Raw genomic sequence first — 18,436 nt, 5'->3', positions numbered from 1 at the left:
GGTTCATCCTGTTCTTCCCTTTTTCTCATTCCCTTAATTTCCATTGCAGCATCAGATATTGAGATCAAGTCATTCGTACCTTCTACAGGTTCTATAATCCAAGATGTCTGTGAAGAGCTGGAATGTCCCTAGGACAGCATCTTCACGCACTTATTCCTGAGTGGAAGGATTTGAAAGTCCTCATAAAAAAGACCCTGCAGGGTGTAAAGGTAATGTGTGGGAGAGGTATGCATATGATGGGTTTGGACTAATGGCTGTTGCTGCACAGGGGCTATGGCATGGACAAGATGTGAACAGCTCTGGAAAGTTCATCCCATATCCCCAGCTTTCCTTTCTACATTAAGATTAGCGCATTAACATTCTGTTGCAAGTATCAGAAAATAAACTTACATAGATTAAACAAATAGGAAGCATCTTGTCTTACCAGTCATCAAGGATCTAGATTCTTTTTCTTTCTTTTCTACCATCCTTAATATGTCAACTTATGACCTTAAGGTTATAAGATAGTTGCTGCATTTCCAGATATAAACTTTCAATTGCAAGTAGAGGGAAGGGTTTTCAACATGGTAGAATAGAAGAGGTTTTCTTTCCTGACTGCTTTGTGCAGTGAAACTGAAAAAGCCAGCAGGCAGCTTCTCAGCAAGGTGGATGAACAAACAAAAAAGCGGGGAGACTTTACTGGAATTTAAAACTGGACATTCAAAGCAAATCAGGCACTCAGGAGGTTAGATATAATAAAATAAGGAAGAAATCCCCAGAGGCACTGCCTTGACTGACGAAGCTCCAGCCAGAGCCATCCCCCTGTAAGCATAGTGGAGGGGTAAGGGAATGAAAAGGACCTGCGTTTTGGGGAGGCCCAAGGCATGTCTGGGTATGGTGCATTTAGAGATCAAGGACATTGCCCAGCAAACCTGAAAGATGCACTGCACAATATCCGTGTCCAGGGAAAGAACTGCCATCTCTCAGGCAGTGTGCGGAGGACAAGGGAAGGAACCATTTTGCAGCCTCTGTGCAGGAATTGGCAGTTGACGGGACAGATTTCTGCCAAACCTGTTTGGCCCAAAATACAGGCCCAGTAAACACATACTGCATGACTTAGTGTGTGCCTAAGTGACCAGGATAAAATCAAACGTGGAGAGAGGTTTACAGAGGGGACAACTGGTTGTGGAAACCCACCTGGCTCTACTCCTCCTCCTCAATCCTACTGCTTGCAGGACCTGCTGGGAGAGATGCATCTGGCCGGGAATTTGGAAGGGCAGCGGGTAGGAGAGACTGGAGACTGAATCCCAGACCAGGAAATGTGGGGTCTGAAGGTGACGTAGAGGACTAGGAATTGGGTCCCTCATCACACAAGTGGAACCCAGGGAAGATCCCTGGGACCAGCAAGTACTGGGCACTGGAAGTGCCCTGATTTTAAATCTCCAGACCAGTTGGCATTCAGTGAAGAGCCTAGATCCCGCCTAAGCCTAAACCCTGCCTAGGGGATTACCTCTCTCTCTCCAGCAATCCAGAGGGTGGAGCATCACGTTCCAGATGACCCCACCTAAAACTGCTGAGAAGAGAAATCGAGAATCTTTTGAACTCCAACGAAAAGAATTCTTTATTTATCAAGATCTTTATTAAAAATTCTTTAATTGTGACCTTAATGGTACATGGACATTTATACATATTCATATTTGGTTTTTTCTCATTTCTAGCATTTTTGAGCCAGTTAGTTTTCATGGATTAGTTTTTTGTGAACTAGGATGTTGATTAGTACATTTTAGTTTTGTTTTATATTCTTTATTTTTATTTTTTAAGATTTATTTTATTATTTAAATTTTTACTTCATATATGTTTTTCTATTTCCCTTGACTCTCTTTTCTTCTGCTAACAGCTAATCTCCATTATTCTCTCATTTTTTACTTTAATTTGTTACTTCTTCTCTCCTCCTCCTTTATAATCATCACATCCTATATCACTTCTGTTCTCTTCCTGTCCACCATTGAAAACTCGCTGTTTTAATTGTAGGCAGTAAATGATCATATAATTTCTATTTATTGTTATAATTAACATTATAGATGTAACAGTAGGAACTATTTGGTTTAATGCTGTACACTGTTTGTATTAGTTGTTGTTATTATTTGTCTCCCCCTAAATAGTGAGGTACTAGAAACCTCTAGAGACACTGTAAGTCCACAGGGTAGAAACTCTACTGTCTCAGATTCATATTATTAGATGGGCAGACACACAAACAACATGAAAAAGCAAGGGAACAAATCACCCCACACAAACCAAGATACTCCAATAACAAAATCCATTGACATCACAATGGAAGAAATGTCAGAGAAGGAGTTTAGAATGGACATAGTTAAACTGATCTGTGAAGTAAAGGATCGTATAAAAACTGATATCAGAGAGAAAATACAGGAAGTAAAAGATCACTTCAATAAAGAAAGAGGGACTGGGGTTTTGGCTCAGTGGTAGAGCAAACGTTTGCCTAGCATGTGTGAGACACTGGGTTGGATCCTCAGTCAGCACCACATAAAAATCAGTAAGTAAAATAAAGGTATTGTGTTGATTTACAACTAAAAAAATTAAAAAAAAGAAAGAGGCAGAGATTCTGAAAAAAAAAAAAGCAGAAATCCTCAAAATGAAAGAAACAATAAACCAAATTAAAAATTCAATAGAAAGCATCACCAACAGACTAGACCACTTGGAAGACAGAACCTCAGGCAATGAAGACAAAATATATAATCTTGAAAATAGAGTTGACAACAGAGAGAAGATGTTAAGAAACCATGAACAGAACTTCCAAGGACTATGGGATAACATGAAAAGACAAAATTTAAGATTTATTGAGATAGATGAAGGCATGGAGATACAAACCAAAGAAATGCACAATCTTTTCAAAGAAATAATATCAGAAAATTTCCCAAACCTAAAGAATGAAATGGAAAATCAAATAGAAGAGGCTTGCAGGACCCCAAATGTACAAAATTACAGTGGATCTACACCAAGGCACATTATAATGAAAATGCCTAACATATAGAATAAGGTTAGAATTTTAAAGGCTGTGAGAGAGAAGTACAGATTATGTATGGGGGAAATCAATTTGGATCTCAGCTGATTTCTCAACCAAGACCCTCAAAACTAGGAGGTCCTGGAACAACATATCTGGAAGAAAATGGATGTTAACCAAGAATCCTATATCCAGAAAAATTAAGCTTCAGATTTGTAGATGAAATAAAAACCTTCCATGTTAAACAAGTTAAAAGAATTTGCAACTAGAAAGCCTGCACTACAGAACATTCACAACAAAATATTTCATGAAGATGAAATGAAAAAAAAAAAAAAACCAGGGAAAGGAGGAACTACACTAAAGGAATAGTCAATCAAAGGAGAAACTAATTCAAATGAAAAACTAGAAATAAACCCAAATGACCAGGAATACAAATCATATGTCAATAATAACCTTGAACATTAATAGCTTAAACTCATCAATCAAAAGACACAGACTGGGGCTGGGGTCATAGCTCAGTGGTAGAGCCCTTGCCTAGCACGTGTGAGGCACTGGGTTCAATTCTCAGCACCACATATAAATCAATAAATAAAATAAATGTCGGGCTGGGAAGATAGCTCAGTCAGTAGAGTGCTTGCCTTGCAAGCACGAAGCCCTGGGTTCGATCCCCAGTACTGCAAAATAAAAAATAAATAAAATAAAATAAAATAAATGTCCATTGACAACTAAAAAGAAAATTAAAAAAACAAAAGACACAGACTGGCAGATTGGATTAAAAAACAAGACCCAACAATATGCTGTCTCCAAGACACTCACCTCAGAGGCAAAGACATCCACAGGCTGAAGGAGAAAGGACGGGAAAAGCATCACTCACATGGATCACCTAAACAAGCAGGGGTTTCTAGCCTCGTATCAGATAAAATGGACGTCAAGCCAAAGTTAATCGGAAGGAAGGAAGAAGGACATTTCATACTTCTTCAGGGAATTATATATCAATAAGACATAACAATCTTAAATATGTACGCCCCCCCAAATGGAGCATCCACATACATCAAACAAACCCTTCTCAATTTCAAGAATTAAATAGACCACAACACAATAATACTGGGTAACTTTAACATGCCCGTGTACCACTGGATAGAACCTCCAAACAAAAACTAAATAAAGAAGCTATAGAAGTAAAAAATAGAATTGATAATTTATACTTAACAGACATATATAGAATAGTTCATCCATCAATGATTGATACACTTTCTTCTCAGCAGCACACAGATCATTCTTTAATACAGACCATGCTATATAAGCTATCACATATGTTGGCATACAATTATATTACCTTAATATATTTTTAGTATCTGTAGGGTTATTTGGATAGCTCCCTTTCCATTGATATTGTGTGCTTTTTTCTTTATTAGACTTGATTTTTATCAAAATTTAGCTGTATTATTTCTTCTCTCAGGTGTTTCTGTTCCTAGTGTTATTTTTTTCCTTCCTACTACACAATTTGAAAATAATTTGACTGTTATTCTGGATTCTTTCTGATACAAGTATTTTAAGTTACAAGTGTCTTCTGAGTACTGTTTCATCCCAGAGATCCTGATATTTTAAGCTTTTGTTATCACTTAGTTCGAAGCACTGTTTATTAACTTTTTTTATGCTTTCTTCCTTGACCTCTGAGATATTTATAAATGTGCCATTTAATTTTGAAATAGTTGTCATGTGGGGTGGGGTTCTTTATATCTTCAGGGATTGATTTATAATGTAATAAATCATACAGGAAACACAGTCTGCATGATTTCTATTTTAAAAAAAGTAAAGGAAATGCTTTTTATATTGATTTGTTAGTTACATACATGTCAAAACTGATCAAATTGCATGTTCAAATATGTCCATTTCATTGTACTTCAATTTTACCTCAGTAAAATGATGGGAAAGAAAAAAATTGTAAGTAGATAGAAGAGGGATGTCTGTGCCAGCCATAGGGGGATGGTAGTCCCTCTATGTTGCCAGAATTTCTGGGTCAATGGAATGGAAGGAAGAGAAAGGAAGGAAGAACAACTGAGTAGGCAGCAGTAATATCAGACACAGATACATTGCTTCAGTTTAAGATATTTTTCATCTTTTAAAGTCCTCTATAGAAGAGCCTTCATATATTTGAATGAGTAAATGAGTTCTATATGACGAATGGGAAGAAGGAAAGGAATGGCAATTAATAGAATAAGGAAATATAAATGAGCTTTCTGATTCAGTTAACAGGAATGGGTAGTTGTGAGCTCAGACATGAGGGTCCTTTCTCTGAAATCTGCTCCTGCCGCTGAATAAACAATGACAATGGGTACTGGAAACTCTTGAGCTATGAAAATGAATATGGGGAGATTGATTGAGTTACAGATTTGGCCTCAGTATAGTCTCAAATCCTTTGTGGATGCAGGAATCAGGCATGATGGACAATCTAAGTAAAGACATACAGTGCTTCAGTTTACCATTTTGATTTCCAGCTTATGTGGTCAGAGCACAAATTCTGATGCAGAGAACTGTGGAGAGTTAAATTCATGGAGGCAGGTTTAGCACAAGTTGCTACTGAGAAGGGCAACTCATGAGCCTCAGTTTAGGTTGATTGGTATGAGGACTTCATGTACATGTATCATAGACATACGCTACATTATGGGAAGGATGTATTATTTTGTTTTACTATGTTACATATTAAAAAGTATGTATAGCCAGGTGCAGTGGAGCACACCTGTAATCCTGGCTACTCAGGAGGTGGAGGCAGGAGATTCGCAAGTTTGAGGATAGCCTAGGAAACTTAGGGAGACCCTGTCTCAAAATAAAAAGAGCAGGGGATATAGCTCAGTGGTTGGGTACCCCTGGGTTCAATCTCCAGTACCAAAAAAAAAAAAAAGATATGCATCTCCCTTGACATACACACTCCACTAGGCCAGAATACAGCATTTTAGAGCTGAAATACAGCTAACCCCATATTGTGAATAACACCTATTCCCTTCAATACACAAAAGGGTAGTGAAAGTAGTGCATGCCACAAGATCTAGCTGTCACACGTGGTAGGCGTTCTGTTACGTGTGTGAAGTATCAGTTCCCTATAAGCAATATATAATGCATGTGTGATTGTTAAAGGAATGTTCCTTTGGCTGTAGGCAGGAGCACTGAAAAGTTATTCCAACTGACAGGTATAGACATTTGCCATGTTTGGATTCCTGTGTCACACGTCACACACATGGAGAACTGTATTCCTTTCTTTGTGTTCACTTGTTTGCTTTATATGTTCAGTTGTTAATTTGTGTAGCACCTGTTTTCCCTGGATGAACTCTTTGTGTGTGTGTGTTGTTTGCAGTTCCCGGGATAGAACTCAGGGCAAGTACTCGACCACAGCTACATCTCCAGCTCAGGACTCTTCACTCCTCAAGAGCCAAGGCCATGTTTGCTTTGCTCAGCATTGTATCACCAGCGTCTTTCACAGGTCTTAACCTTTCTCAACTGTGGTTCTTTATCTGAACCACGGAACACAGAAAATTATTTGAGGGGCTGTTTTCTCAATGTTACATAACTAGTAGTATTCTAGATAACTGGGAGAGAAATTAATTCATTACACAGAATGGATATGTTAGGACATTAGGACTTACTTTTCTTATGGAAACTTGGTTTAGAAAGCCTAGAAGGTGCTCTGATCAACAACGATGATCAGCAACGATGTATTCTGTTGCAAACTGAGGGTGCGGGAGAGATGACTCCTAAATAATATTTAGGAGTCCTGCTTAGCTAAAATACAAATGATCACTAATCCCTCAATAAATATTTATTAAGTAAATGAATAAGTGGGGACTTAGGCCTCTTAGATAAGGTCACTTCTTCTCTCTCAGACTGATGAAGAATCAAAGAATGATGTGGTTGTCCTGAGCGACTGGCCTGAGAGAGTATACCAGGAGTCTCACCATCCCCAGAACAAGCCCTTTGTGTGCTTCTACTCCATCGATGTCAACTATTTTGTGTCCTTAAACTGGATGGAACTATATGGAAAACAAATGCAGGTAAAGCTCCTTCTTTTTTCCTTCTCCTCCTTAATCAAATTTACATGTACCATACCTAAACTGTCCTCATTTCAGGATGAAGGAGGTCACTCTGAATCAGTTCATTTTAGGGCCCATCTTCATATCCCAATTTGACCTGGATGAGTGCTCCTTCCTTGTCTCTAGTGATCAGGCCCACAGAATTCATATTCCCTATGAAGTAGACAGATAGCCAAGAAAAGGGCCTTAAGCATGGTGCTTGTATCATATAACTAGTACCTAGGACAAGGAAACTCCCAAAGTCAAGCTGTCCTGTCTTTCCTTAATCTATGAGAGGTAATGGGATGAAATACTCAGCCCTTCCCTACCACACACTGTTGGGATGATCTGCCCCATGATGAGGCTTTCATCTATCTTCCTTTTTAGGTAGTCCTTTGGATACAGAAAAGAGATACAGAAATGAAAGGAACAGTTGAGAAGAAGAAGTTTCATATCATGGCTCAAGTGCCACCCATCCAAGCAATGGTCCACACAGGTTCCTACCACATGTTAATTGCTTACTGTGGTGACATGCGCCTGCGGCTCTTTGGAGATCATCATCGAGCATTCACATCTCTGGGTATAGTGCCTTGTCATTTCTCCATCAGCTGCCTCTGCTACGACCCAGAAACTGAGATGCTGCTGTCTGGCACCGTGGCGGCTGTGATTACCTGGTTTATCTTACCAAATGGCAGGGGCCTCCAGAAAGCTCAAACAGTGCCCATGCCAAGTCATGAGTTTGTACAAGGCTTTTCCCTGAATGGTCCCCAGGGCTCCCTACTGGCTCTGTGTGAGCATGTGGTAAGGGCTTTTACCCACCAGGGTCAGGGTCAACTAAAAGAAGTAAAGAAGTTCACTCTTGTAACCAGTGGCTCCCCCATCACTTGTTCCTTTGCTTGTGTGTCTCAGGGCATTTTATATGCTGGAAACAGAGCTGGAGAGATCCATGCGTGGGGTTTAGACCAGGGTAACTTTCTCCACAGCTTCCAGGCCCATCCCTCAACAGTGATATGTGTTCACAGTCGGCCAGAGACTCATACCTTACTAACAGCAGGCAGTGAAGGCGTACTGAGAGAGTGGAATCTTGCTTCTGGAAACTTGCTGAGGCAGCTGAATATTGATGAGAACCTGCAACAACTGCAGTTTATTGATAATGTGACTTTTTTCTGCAAGAGTAATTCTGCTTTCTCATTGTACTGCCTGCCATACTTTTACAGCCTCTTCAATGTCTGTGGTTCTGCTCCCCAGCAGATGCAACGAATCTGCTATGGCCATAATCGGACTCGGATACTATGTGCCACTGAGGATGGTTTATTGTGCTTCTTGTCTCCAGTAACAGGGGACCTTCTGGTTATTACCTGGCCTCTACTTGTCATGGATAAGTCTGTGACTTGGGCCTATGACTCAGTCAGAGAGGAGCTCTTTGTGGCAATAGGTGACTCAAAGGTGCTGGTGTTTGATACAACCCGCTGTCCTTGTACAGCCAAGTATCTTGTGTGTACTTCAGAAAACACTGGGGATAAAGTAACATGCCTGGCCTATGGGTGGCCTCATTTGGACAAGGGGCTAGAAGGACTGATGTTCTGTGGACACAACAGTGGCATTGTGAGAACCCTCTCCCATTATAGTTGGGCCCGAACAGAGAAGACCATTCACTCTGGGGCAGTGTTAGCATTGTCTACTCTGGAAGGTTCCCAAGGAAACTCCTTACTCTGTTCCTATGGCACAGATAACATTCTATATCTGTCAGAGGCTGTGCTTCATGTGAGCAAGGTAATCCTGAAGCCCATCAACAAAATTCTCTCTGGTCCCCTACTGCATGTGATACTCTTGCCAGGTTCTGTGGGTGCCATCACTAAGAACTGCTGTTGGTGTCTTTGGCGCTATGGAGACTTTCTGACATCATCAGAAACAAAACAAAACTTGATATTTGGAGAGAGAAAATGCCTGCATGAGTGTGCTATCACTTCATTTGATGTCTGCCTTTCCCTGAAACTTTTTGTCACAGGGGCCATTGATGGCTCAGTCCAGCTCTGGGACTTCCAAGGTAGACTTGTAACTGAGCTGGATTCAGCATTGCATTTTGGTCCAGTCTGCTTTGCCAATAATCGGGGTGACCTGCTTTTGACTTTCAATCAGAGCATCGACATAGTCTCCTGCTTAAAACTGCTCTCTCCACCTCTGCTGATTTACCTAGTTAGCCTAAACAATGTAGATGAAATACAAGAAGTCCCCAAGCCTTTCCTTCCCAGCTTCTTCTTTTTATTTAAAATGGTATCTGTACCTAAATTTGTCTACCTGGAACAAAGGGTGCAGGAATTACAGGGGCTAGCGGCCCTTATCAACAAACGGGTCATTGCCTTTGATAATTCTGTGCCCCATGTTGTAGAGGAAGAGAGACATATGTCCCTTATGATTCAAAATGAACCCAAAGTACAGTTTTTGGAGGATGAGGATATTGGTTTGTCTACTCCTGACCCCAAATATAATCAACCCCCACATGTGCTTCCTGCTCAATTACAGCTGGCTGGCTGGGATGGATTAAACATCTACCATATGTTACGGTGTTTCTTTGGTCAAGGGCAGCAGTGGCCCCTTGCTCCTGATTGCTATATACCAAACTCAGTGATCCGTGCCCGCCTTTGGCCTAAGGGTACCCCAGTCTTCCTATGCCATGATCTATACTCACCTTACTTAGATAAGGACAGGGACATGACTGAACTCTTAAGCCCCCAGACACCATCACCTGTGACTCTAGAAGAAAGGAGAGTTTCAATGAGTAAACAGAAGGATAAATCCAAGGAGCAGAAAAGAATTTCCTTGACTTTCCTTGAAAGCACGACAAACCAAAACTTGGTGAGAAGAAAATTAAGTGAAGGATTCATAGAAAATTTAATAGAGACCATTCTCAACCTCACAGTTCACTGTCCTGAAGAGAAATACAAGAAATATTTTGATATCCTGGTACAAATTTTTGCCACTTACCAGATACCTTCAAGCTTGCTCACTGAGATAGCCTATCGCCTGCTGAAAGATACAACTCATTACAATTCACATATCCGTGAGCTAGCCTGGGAGATGCTAGCGAAGCTGGGCTTCATAAGCCATCTTTTTGCTATTCCATTGGCTGTGGGCTTGATGGACAGTGATAAGGTCGTGCGGACCAAGGTCTTATACCTTATGACAAGATTCACAGGCATCCAAACCAAGACCATGCTGATACACCTGCTAAAAAAACAAGAAATTCTTCAAGAATTGCAGTAAGTTGGATGGTACTCACCCCCTCTTCTGATTCCTTCTACGTGACTGATTGCTTCTTACCCTTTTCCACAGTGCCCTTTTATTCTTTTCCTTCCCTTTTGTTCCTTCCATTTTCTCTTTTTTCCCAGTACCCACCTCTTTTCCTCTGACCACTGATTAGTTTATTTCTCCATCATTTCCTCACTTAAGATTCTTCAAAACATATCCACAAGTCCCCCAATTTTGTGTCACTTGTTATTCTTCATTCTTGGCACTGCCAGGAATGCAACTCAGGGCTTTGCACATGCTAGGCCAGCACTCTTCCACAGAGCTACCCCCCAACCTCTTTCCTTCTTTATCCATCTTTTACTTCAGATTGTTCTGAATGACTGTTTTAAATGACCACTTTATCTCCTGCCTTTTACATAGTAGCTTTCCTCCCAACTTTTAAAAAATATTTTTTAATGTTGGTAGACATTTATTTTATTCATTTATTTATATGTGGTGCTCAGAATTGAACCCAGTGCCTCACACATGCTAGGCAAATGCTCCACCACTAAGCCACAACCCCAACCCTCCCCCACAATTTTGCTTATCACTAACTCAATATTGTCTGTTTCTCTCCTTGAATTTTGTAGACTTGAAATTATTGGGGAAGACTCTCTGGGCCAGATGCTGGGAATTCAAGCTAGTGATATCCAGTGCTTGCTTACTCTGGTGGAATGGCGGCTAAATGAAAACCTGACCTTGTCACATAAAGAGAAACCATTTACTTTTTCTTTTGAAATACCAGAGGATGATGAACTTGAAGTCATTGCTGAAGAAACACTCACACATTTGTCAGAACCTAAAAAGATCACTGAACTGAAGAAAAGGAAGAGACATATTCAAGCAAAGAGCAGAAATCTTAGTATGTATGGGGTGATGTATGGGGAATGTTTGGGGCAACCACATGAAGGCAGGCCCAGTAAGGCAAAGGTCTATAACAGGACACCAGAGGGAACAGTTAAGTGGGAAGATCTTATTCACAAAAAGTAGCCTTCCTGAGAGAGATCTACCCACAATAATAACAAGACCTTATTTTTTTTCTTTTTAAAAATTTTTTTGTAGTTGTAAATGAACAGCATGCCTTTATATTTATTTATTTTTATGTGGTGCTAAGGATTGAATCCAATGCCTCACACGTGCTAGACAAGGGCTCTGCCACTGAGCTGTGGCCCCACGGAGGCCTTATTTCTTAAGGATGTGGAAACTGAAATGAAACAGCCATTTCTAAATCACAAATCCATAATCCTCTTTGCCTTTGTATCTCTAATAACAGTTCACTGAATCAGCTATTACAGAAGGTCTCTGTTTGGATCTGAACTTTTTTTTTTTTTCTCCCAATATCTCTGCAGTTATAAAGGCCATGAGAGCTGCCAGGAAGCACAAAGAGATAGAATTAAAAAAGGTTAGCTCTGTCTTGGTGCCCTTAGAAGATGAAGGTGAACAAAGTGAGGCCAGGGAATCAGGGCAAATTGACACCCAGGATGTTGCCTTGGAGTCAGAGCTTCCACTAAGTGCTTACAGCCCAGTAAAACCCCAGGATGCTGCTGAAACAAAGGAGGTTATGCTAGAGGCTATAGAGGCCAAGGAGGCCCCTGAGGTCACGGAGACCTCAGAGACCACAGATCAATATAGCATGAAAGATGATGGAGGAGTGATCCCTAAGCTGGAAAGACAGGAACGCATTAAAAGGTTTTGAAAAACAACAGTGAAAAAAGGCCAAAGAATAGCGAGAATGAAGTGGGAAGAGAAAAGGGAAGAACCACCCATCATAACAAAGGATATTTCAGAAATGACTATAGAAGAGCCCAAGGAAGAAGTCATACAGGTTTCTGAGCCAGATAAAGGTACAAGGAAGAAACAAAGACAGAGTAGACGTGGTTTAGCTGGGGTCCCTGGACACGCAATTCAGTCAGACACTAGGTCTGGGAGGGATGACATTTGCTATCTTGATACCTTAAGGATAGCAAGTTCCCATCCAGGAATGTTAAGGGATCGGAGTAAAGAATTGGTAGACCTGGCTCAGGTGATGCTTGCTGATCGACAGCCCAGCTGGCAACTCTTCCAAGAGATGTGTCCCCTTTTAAAGGACTTGAGCACACTCTCACCAGAATTCATAATGGAAAAAGTGGTTAAAAGGGATGCCAAGGATGACAAGACAGTAGTATTGGGAGAAGAGGCTACATATGTGCTAAAGAAACATGCAAAATTTTCTCCAAAAATCAAAATCAAAAAAGTTGTTTTCTTAGAAGATCATCAGGTCTTAAAGCAAAGGAAATTTAAGGCAGCATTAAGAAAAATGACCAAGCAAGAAGAGGAAATAGTTGACAAAGAAAGGAAACTGACGAAGGCTGAGAAAAAATCAATGCAAGGAAAGGAGAAACTGACCCATCCAAAAGAAAAAAATGGTGTGGGGAAAAGAAATATTTGCTCCTTCGCCAAAGAAACTGACTAAAGAAGAATGGAAGTCTGTCTTAGAAAAAAAGGGAATGGCTGGAAAAGAGGGGAATCTACTTGGAAAAGGAAAGAAAGTGGTCTGGACAAAGGGGAAGCCAACCCTAGAAAGGAGAAAGGGGGACTGGAGAAAAATGATGCAGGCCCATGAGGAAGACATAAGGGCCAGGAAGGAGAAGTGGCTGTTTCAAGAGAGGACACTGACCCAGGAAGGGGAGGAACCGGGTGAGGAAGAGAAGGAACTGTCTGGGGAGGAAGAACAGACCTGGAAGGAGGAGGAACTCGTTCTGGACACTGAGGAAAAGGTTGGACAAAGGAAGAAATGGTCCCAGAAAAAAAAGAAAGATGGTTGGGAAAGGGAGAAGCCTGAGGAGGAGGAGGAAGAGGAAGAGGAGGAGGAGGAGGGAGAAGAGAAGGAGGAAGAAGAGGAGGAGGAGGAAGAGAAAGAGGAAGAAGAGGACGAAGAGGAAAAGGTCTGGGAACTAAGCACATTGGGTCAGGATCATTTGCCTGGAGAAGAGGAGGGACTGTCTGAGGATGAAAGAAAACAAGTCTCGGAAAGGGAGAGTTTGGTAGAGCAGGAGAATAAACTGGTCCATAAAAAGAAACAAACCCATGTTGGGGAACAGGATGAACAGGAGAAGCAAGACCAGAAAGAGAGGCACACGCAGAAAAAGAAGAAAGAGGCCAAGGAGAAAGAAAAGAAACTGGACCTAACGGAGGATGAAAAGTTTGGTGAAAGGGAGAAATTATCACAAGAAGATAAGCAGACCTGGAAAAAGGCAAGAAAAGCTTGGAGAGAGGAGAGAAGGGCCCAGAAAGAGGAGAGAAAGAGACAGTGGTCCTGGTATAAGGAGAAAGGAGACCTGGAAAAGGAGGGGCAGGCTGAAGAGCTGAAGAAATGGCCACTGAAAGAAGAGAAACAGGCTTGGGAAGAAAAGAGATGGACCCAGAGAGAGGAGAAACCGGTTCCAAAGGTTAAGGAGGAGGTTGAGAAAATGAAACAATGGCCAAGAGAAAAAATGAGACTAGTCTCAGAAGAGGAGAAAATGATGGAGGATATGGAGAAAATGTTCCCCCAAAAGAGAATCAGGTTATGGAAAAGAGAAACGAGCTAAGAAAAAGGAGAAATGGGTAAGAAAAGTGAGGAAGCAACTGAGAAGAAAAGAGAATGGACTCAGGAAAAGAGAAACTCGTCCTACAAGAGAAGAAACTGGCCAAGAAAGAGACAATACAGAGTCAGGAAGAGGAGAGGGAGGTTCAGCCGAAAGAACAACGGGCCTGGGAAAGAGAGATTGTTCCAAGAAGAGGGGGACAGGCTGGTGAAATGGAGAAACACTTCCAGGAAGAAAAGGAGGAGACCAAGGAAAAACAGAGAAGGACGGTGGGAAAGAGACTGACCTCAAAGTGGGCCAAGGAAGAGGGGCGTATTGCTAAGGAATAAGGCAATAGCAAGGGAAGGAACTGATATGACTATGAAAAAGGAGAAAGCAACCCGAGCAATGATCCAAGGGAAAGACGTTATGAAAGAAGAAGATAAACTGTCCCAGGAAGAAAGGACATTAGCCTACGACATTAGAAATCAGAAGCGGCATGATGCCAAGAGGCGGAAAATACCCAAAGAGAAAAGAACAGGGCCAAGGAGGGAAGCGGATATAAAAAAGGGGATTAGTTCTGAAGAGAAAGAAGCTAGTTCCAGGGGAAAAATATAGAGATGAAAGAGAGTCAACTGTGGAGGGTCCTAGCTGAAGTCATTAAAGAAATGGGTTCTCTGTCTTTAGGGGAGATAGAAATAACTGAAGAGAAATCATCCCTTATGAAGAGTGAAATGCATGGTCACAGGTGGGGACATTTTAAGGAACAGGAGGAAATAACCAGAGAGAGAGAACAGGCTCAGGAAGAGAGAAAACTAGATCATGATAGAAAGGCCACCAAAGAGAGAACCCTGTCTTATAAAGAGAGCTTGGAGGAGGAACTTTTTTTTGAAAAAACTCAAGTAGAAACTATGCTAAAGAAAATCCAGGAGCAAAATCTTTTAGAAAAAAAGCAGGTAGAAGACCTTCTGAAGAGCATTGAGAAGGACAAACTAGCAAAAACCCAGATGAAGTGGTTATCACAGAATATCAGAGATAAACTCTTTGAGGACTCATCAGAGAGCTGGACTGAGAAGAAGATGGAGAAAGGTCTAACCAAGAAGGAAAAGGAAGAGGAGAAAGAGAAGCTTCTTTCCAAGAAAAAGAAAAGGAGACAGTTGATTCAGAAGAAGAGAAAGATAAGCCTGAGTGAAGAGAAACTGGAGAACCTGGCTAAGAAGCACAGGAAAGAGAGTTTGACCCACGAAAAGAAAAAGGAAGAGAGTCTGACTAAGAAAAAGAGACTGAGGAAGAAGGAAGAAGAGGGAGAGACAGAGCACCCTACTGAGAGGGAGCAGGGTACCTGAGTGAAGAGAAGGGGAGAGTGTGAGCGGAGAAGGGAGGGAGGAGGAGAGCCTGAGGGAGGAGGAGAAGAGACTGGCTGAGGAGGAGGAGAGGCTGAGGGAGGAGGAGGAAAAGCTGAGCCCACTTGTAGAGGTGATGCTTTCAGAAAAGGAGAAAGTGTTGAAATTGGGGCTCTCAAAGGAAGGGATGGGCCTATCAAGAGTAATGATGGGGAAGGGAAAAAATAACAGAATGAATCAAACAACATTACTCTATGTAAATTTATGATTGCACAAATGGTATGCCTTTACGCCATGTACAGAGAAACAACATGTATCCCATTTGTTTACAATAAAAAAAAAATGAAGAGTAATGATGGAAGGGAAGGGTCTTAGTAAGAAAAGGGAAGGCACAGCTAGAAGGAAAGTGCTTTTTAAGAAAGAGACCTTGCTTGATGGAAAGACAGACTCCCGAATTATGAAGCAGAGCCCCTTCAAAATACCACTCCAGGCAGCCCAGGGGGAAAAGGGCAGAATGCCTCTGAAAGAGCTGGAGGATCATTCGGATCTGAAAGACAGACAGGACAGTCCAGTTCTTGGCATACATCCCAGGAGTTCACTGGGAAGACAAGAGAACATGCTCTTGGACAAAGCTAGGGGTATATTTTTACAAGCCACGGAAACAGGCTTAAAGACCCAGATCCCAGAAGGTCTCCACAGGGCAGAATTCCAATTATCTGATATTATGGAACCACAGACACTTAAAAAGAGACCCAAAGGTGATGGTGGAAGCAGGAGTGGTTAGGGTGCTATCAGGATTCTCTGATGGAGAAAATTGGGGGCCAGGCTCTAGCTCCAAGTCCAGCAGCAGCCCCCGTCCCAGCCCCTTCACCTGAAAAGTCAGCTAAACGCCACAAAAGCCCAGCTAACTCAGAAGCATGGATCTCAGATGAAGACTGGAGTAACAACGCCTTAATAAGGCTGGAAGCAGGAGAACAACTTTCTAGGGACGGTTTCCATCAACTGAGGCAACTCCTCAGAGATTTTGCTTGGGAGGAACACTTGAAATGGATACATCTGTTCAATCTTAAGGCCATGGTTAAACACCTCAGGCAGAACCTAGGCTTAAGTCCCATTGATAGATCACAACACCACAGTGATGGTTTGAGTCCAATGCACTTACAAGTGATCCCTCCAATTAGAAGGGAAAAGAGAGAGAGCTGGCCAGAGCCATGTTCTATCCCTGAACCAGTGTTACCATCAGCGACCAAGAGGACTCAAAACCCACAGGCTCTCGGTGGGCATCCCTTAGCTGAGTCCTATGGGGAGAAGCAGACACAACAGTTACCCACTGCTGTCAAAGAGAAAAAGCATCTTCATCCAACCATGGGGGATAGTCCCACAACTGTCTGTCCCTTTGTGGATAAAAATTCCCTGGACTTGATGTTCCAGAAGGACTTTCTAGCCTTGGGGGGGAAGGTTGAGCTCTCCAAATTTTCAAAGGCAAAGAAGAAAGCACTGACCATCTCTATACCAGCGCTACCATCAACCACCAAGAGAATTCAAGTCCCAAAAGCTATAAACTGGCATCTTCTAGAAGAGCCTTACAGAAGTCAACGAATACAGCAGTTATCAGATGCTCTCAAAGAGATGGAGACAAGACACTTTTATCCTGCCAAAAGAGACATTTTCAGAGGTGCTCATACTTCTGTGGACAAACAAATCCTGGCACTAATGTTTCAAAAGGACTTATGGGATTTCAAGGGTAAGGGCAGGTTTCCCAAATTGTCCAAGTTGGAGAAGGAGACACGGCCCATCTCTAAAAAAAAGGAAGAGGAGGTACCTCCATGGGAGACATTTGTGGCCTTGTACTATGTTTCACGAATGTTGCAGCAGCGATATGCCAATGATACCACCACATGGATGGAACAGTTCCACCAGCTCATGGACCTGTACCAGCTTAAGTCCCCCCGAATCCAGAGGCTGCTACAAGAGCTGCTTCTGAGAGAGGAACCTCAATCCCAAGAGATCATCTACAAAGAGGCCCTGAAGGCCATGGATCTAGTGCCTGGGGAGCGGTTGTTCTGCCACCTGTTCTGTGATAGTTCCCATGCTCCTGCAGGTTCCAAGTTCCAGAATGTGATATCCCTCTCTGGACAGAACAGGGTGCATACTCTCCATGGGTATGCATTCGCCCAGTATGGGTTCCTAGAACTTGCCTGGAAAAGTCTGCCACAAGTCAATCCTTCCTCTTTGGAGAAGATGCCCAGAATCTCTACACCAACTCTCTGATTTGGCCTTGAGATCCTACTGGAAAATGAGCTTGGGCCACAGATTTCAAACTTCCTTACTTGTTCATCTTTTCCAGGTGGGGCTAGATGGGGACTCATGTTCATTCAGCTCCATTAATCTGCTCCTGTGCAGTAAATAAAATGACACTGCTCATTTGTGAAAAATAGTCTGGCTTGTCTTCCTCTCCAAGTTTAGAATTGCCTGAAAGTGGCTAAAGAATGCAGATATGCTTTGTTCTAAGGGGAACAACTTTTTTCAGTCAATGGAATACATCTTCGGAGGGCAAGGGCCACTATCTAATCACCTACCAGTTGAAAGAAAAGTCTGTCCCAGCACTGTATTTTTCCCTTTGGCTACTATTTACTTTCCTCAGAGGGAGAGTGTCTGGCATAATTGGCCTTTTATTTATTTAGCATTGATATGAAAGAAAGCCCATTAATTTTATATCAGAACAGAGTCCAGAGAGGTGTCTCATTCCAAGGAAATGCTTGGGAGCCCAGGAGAGCAGAAGCCTGGGAGTATTAGGAAGAAATCCTGGAGAAGGAGTCAGATCACAGAGGAAAGTCAGAAGTCCAAGAGGAATAATAGCTGGAGTTGACAAGGTGGAGAAGCTACAAAGTCCAGGGACAATGTCCAGGGCTCAGGGAAAGCATAAAAGAGGCCAGCAGAAAAGGATTCTGAGGTTGGAGGAGCCAGGAAACCCTGGGAGGTAGAACTAGATCCCAGGTAAGATGCCTGGAAGCTTAAGAGGATGGCAGTAGTGCTTGAAGGAGGACAAAATCACATCACAAAACAAAAAGCAGGAGTGAGGCTCAGGTGAACTCACTCCAGGAGACCAGCATTCTGTTCTGAGTGCAGTGCCTCCAGTGACCCAGGGACTTCCCACTGGCCCCCACCTCTGAAAGGTACATCACCACCTCCCAT

At 42.1% G+C, this 18,436-nt stretch overlaps 2 protein-coding genes across 2 annotated transcripts in view; one reads left to right on the top strand and one right to left on the bottom strand.

Annotated features, from left to right (window-relative positions):
* Positions 1-103: 103 nt before the first annotated feature.
* On the top strand, positions 104-17,634 carry LOC306647686 (uncharacterized protein; the record flags this gene model as incomplete). Its single annotated transcript, XM_079117194.1, is given in 11 exon segments — positions 104-141; positions 143-209; positions 6,880-7,047; positions 7,453-10,325; positions 10,944-11,226; positions 11,627-12,032; positions 12,069-12,750; positions 12,752-13,897; positions 14,647-15,236; positions 15,592-16,002; positions 16,005-17,634. Coding segments are annotated over 11 exon segments (8,172 nt in total). The 3' UTR covers positions 17,513-17,634.
* LOC306649171 (uncharacterized protein) overlaps positions 10,158-18,436 on the bottom strand; it is a 33,094-nt gene continuing 24,815 nt past the window's right edge. Inside the window, exon 6 of the transcript XR_013760583.1 lies at positions 10,158-10,293. The gene's annotated coding sequence lies outside the window, so the exon portion shown is untranslated. The remainder of the gene's footprint in view (positions 10,294-18,436) is intronic.

The sequence above is a fragment of the Sciurus vulgaris genome (genome assembly GCF_902686455.1).
Source record: "Sciurus vulgaris genome assembly, chromosome: 17".
Classification (NCBI taxonomy): domain Eukaryota; kingdom Metazoa; phylum Chordata; class Mammalia; order Rodentia; family Sciuridae; genus Sciurus; species Sciurus vulgaris.
The sequence above is the reverse complement of the archived record's forward strand: the minus strand, read 5'-3'. Positions and strand labels throughout refer to the sequence as shown.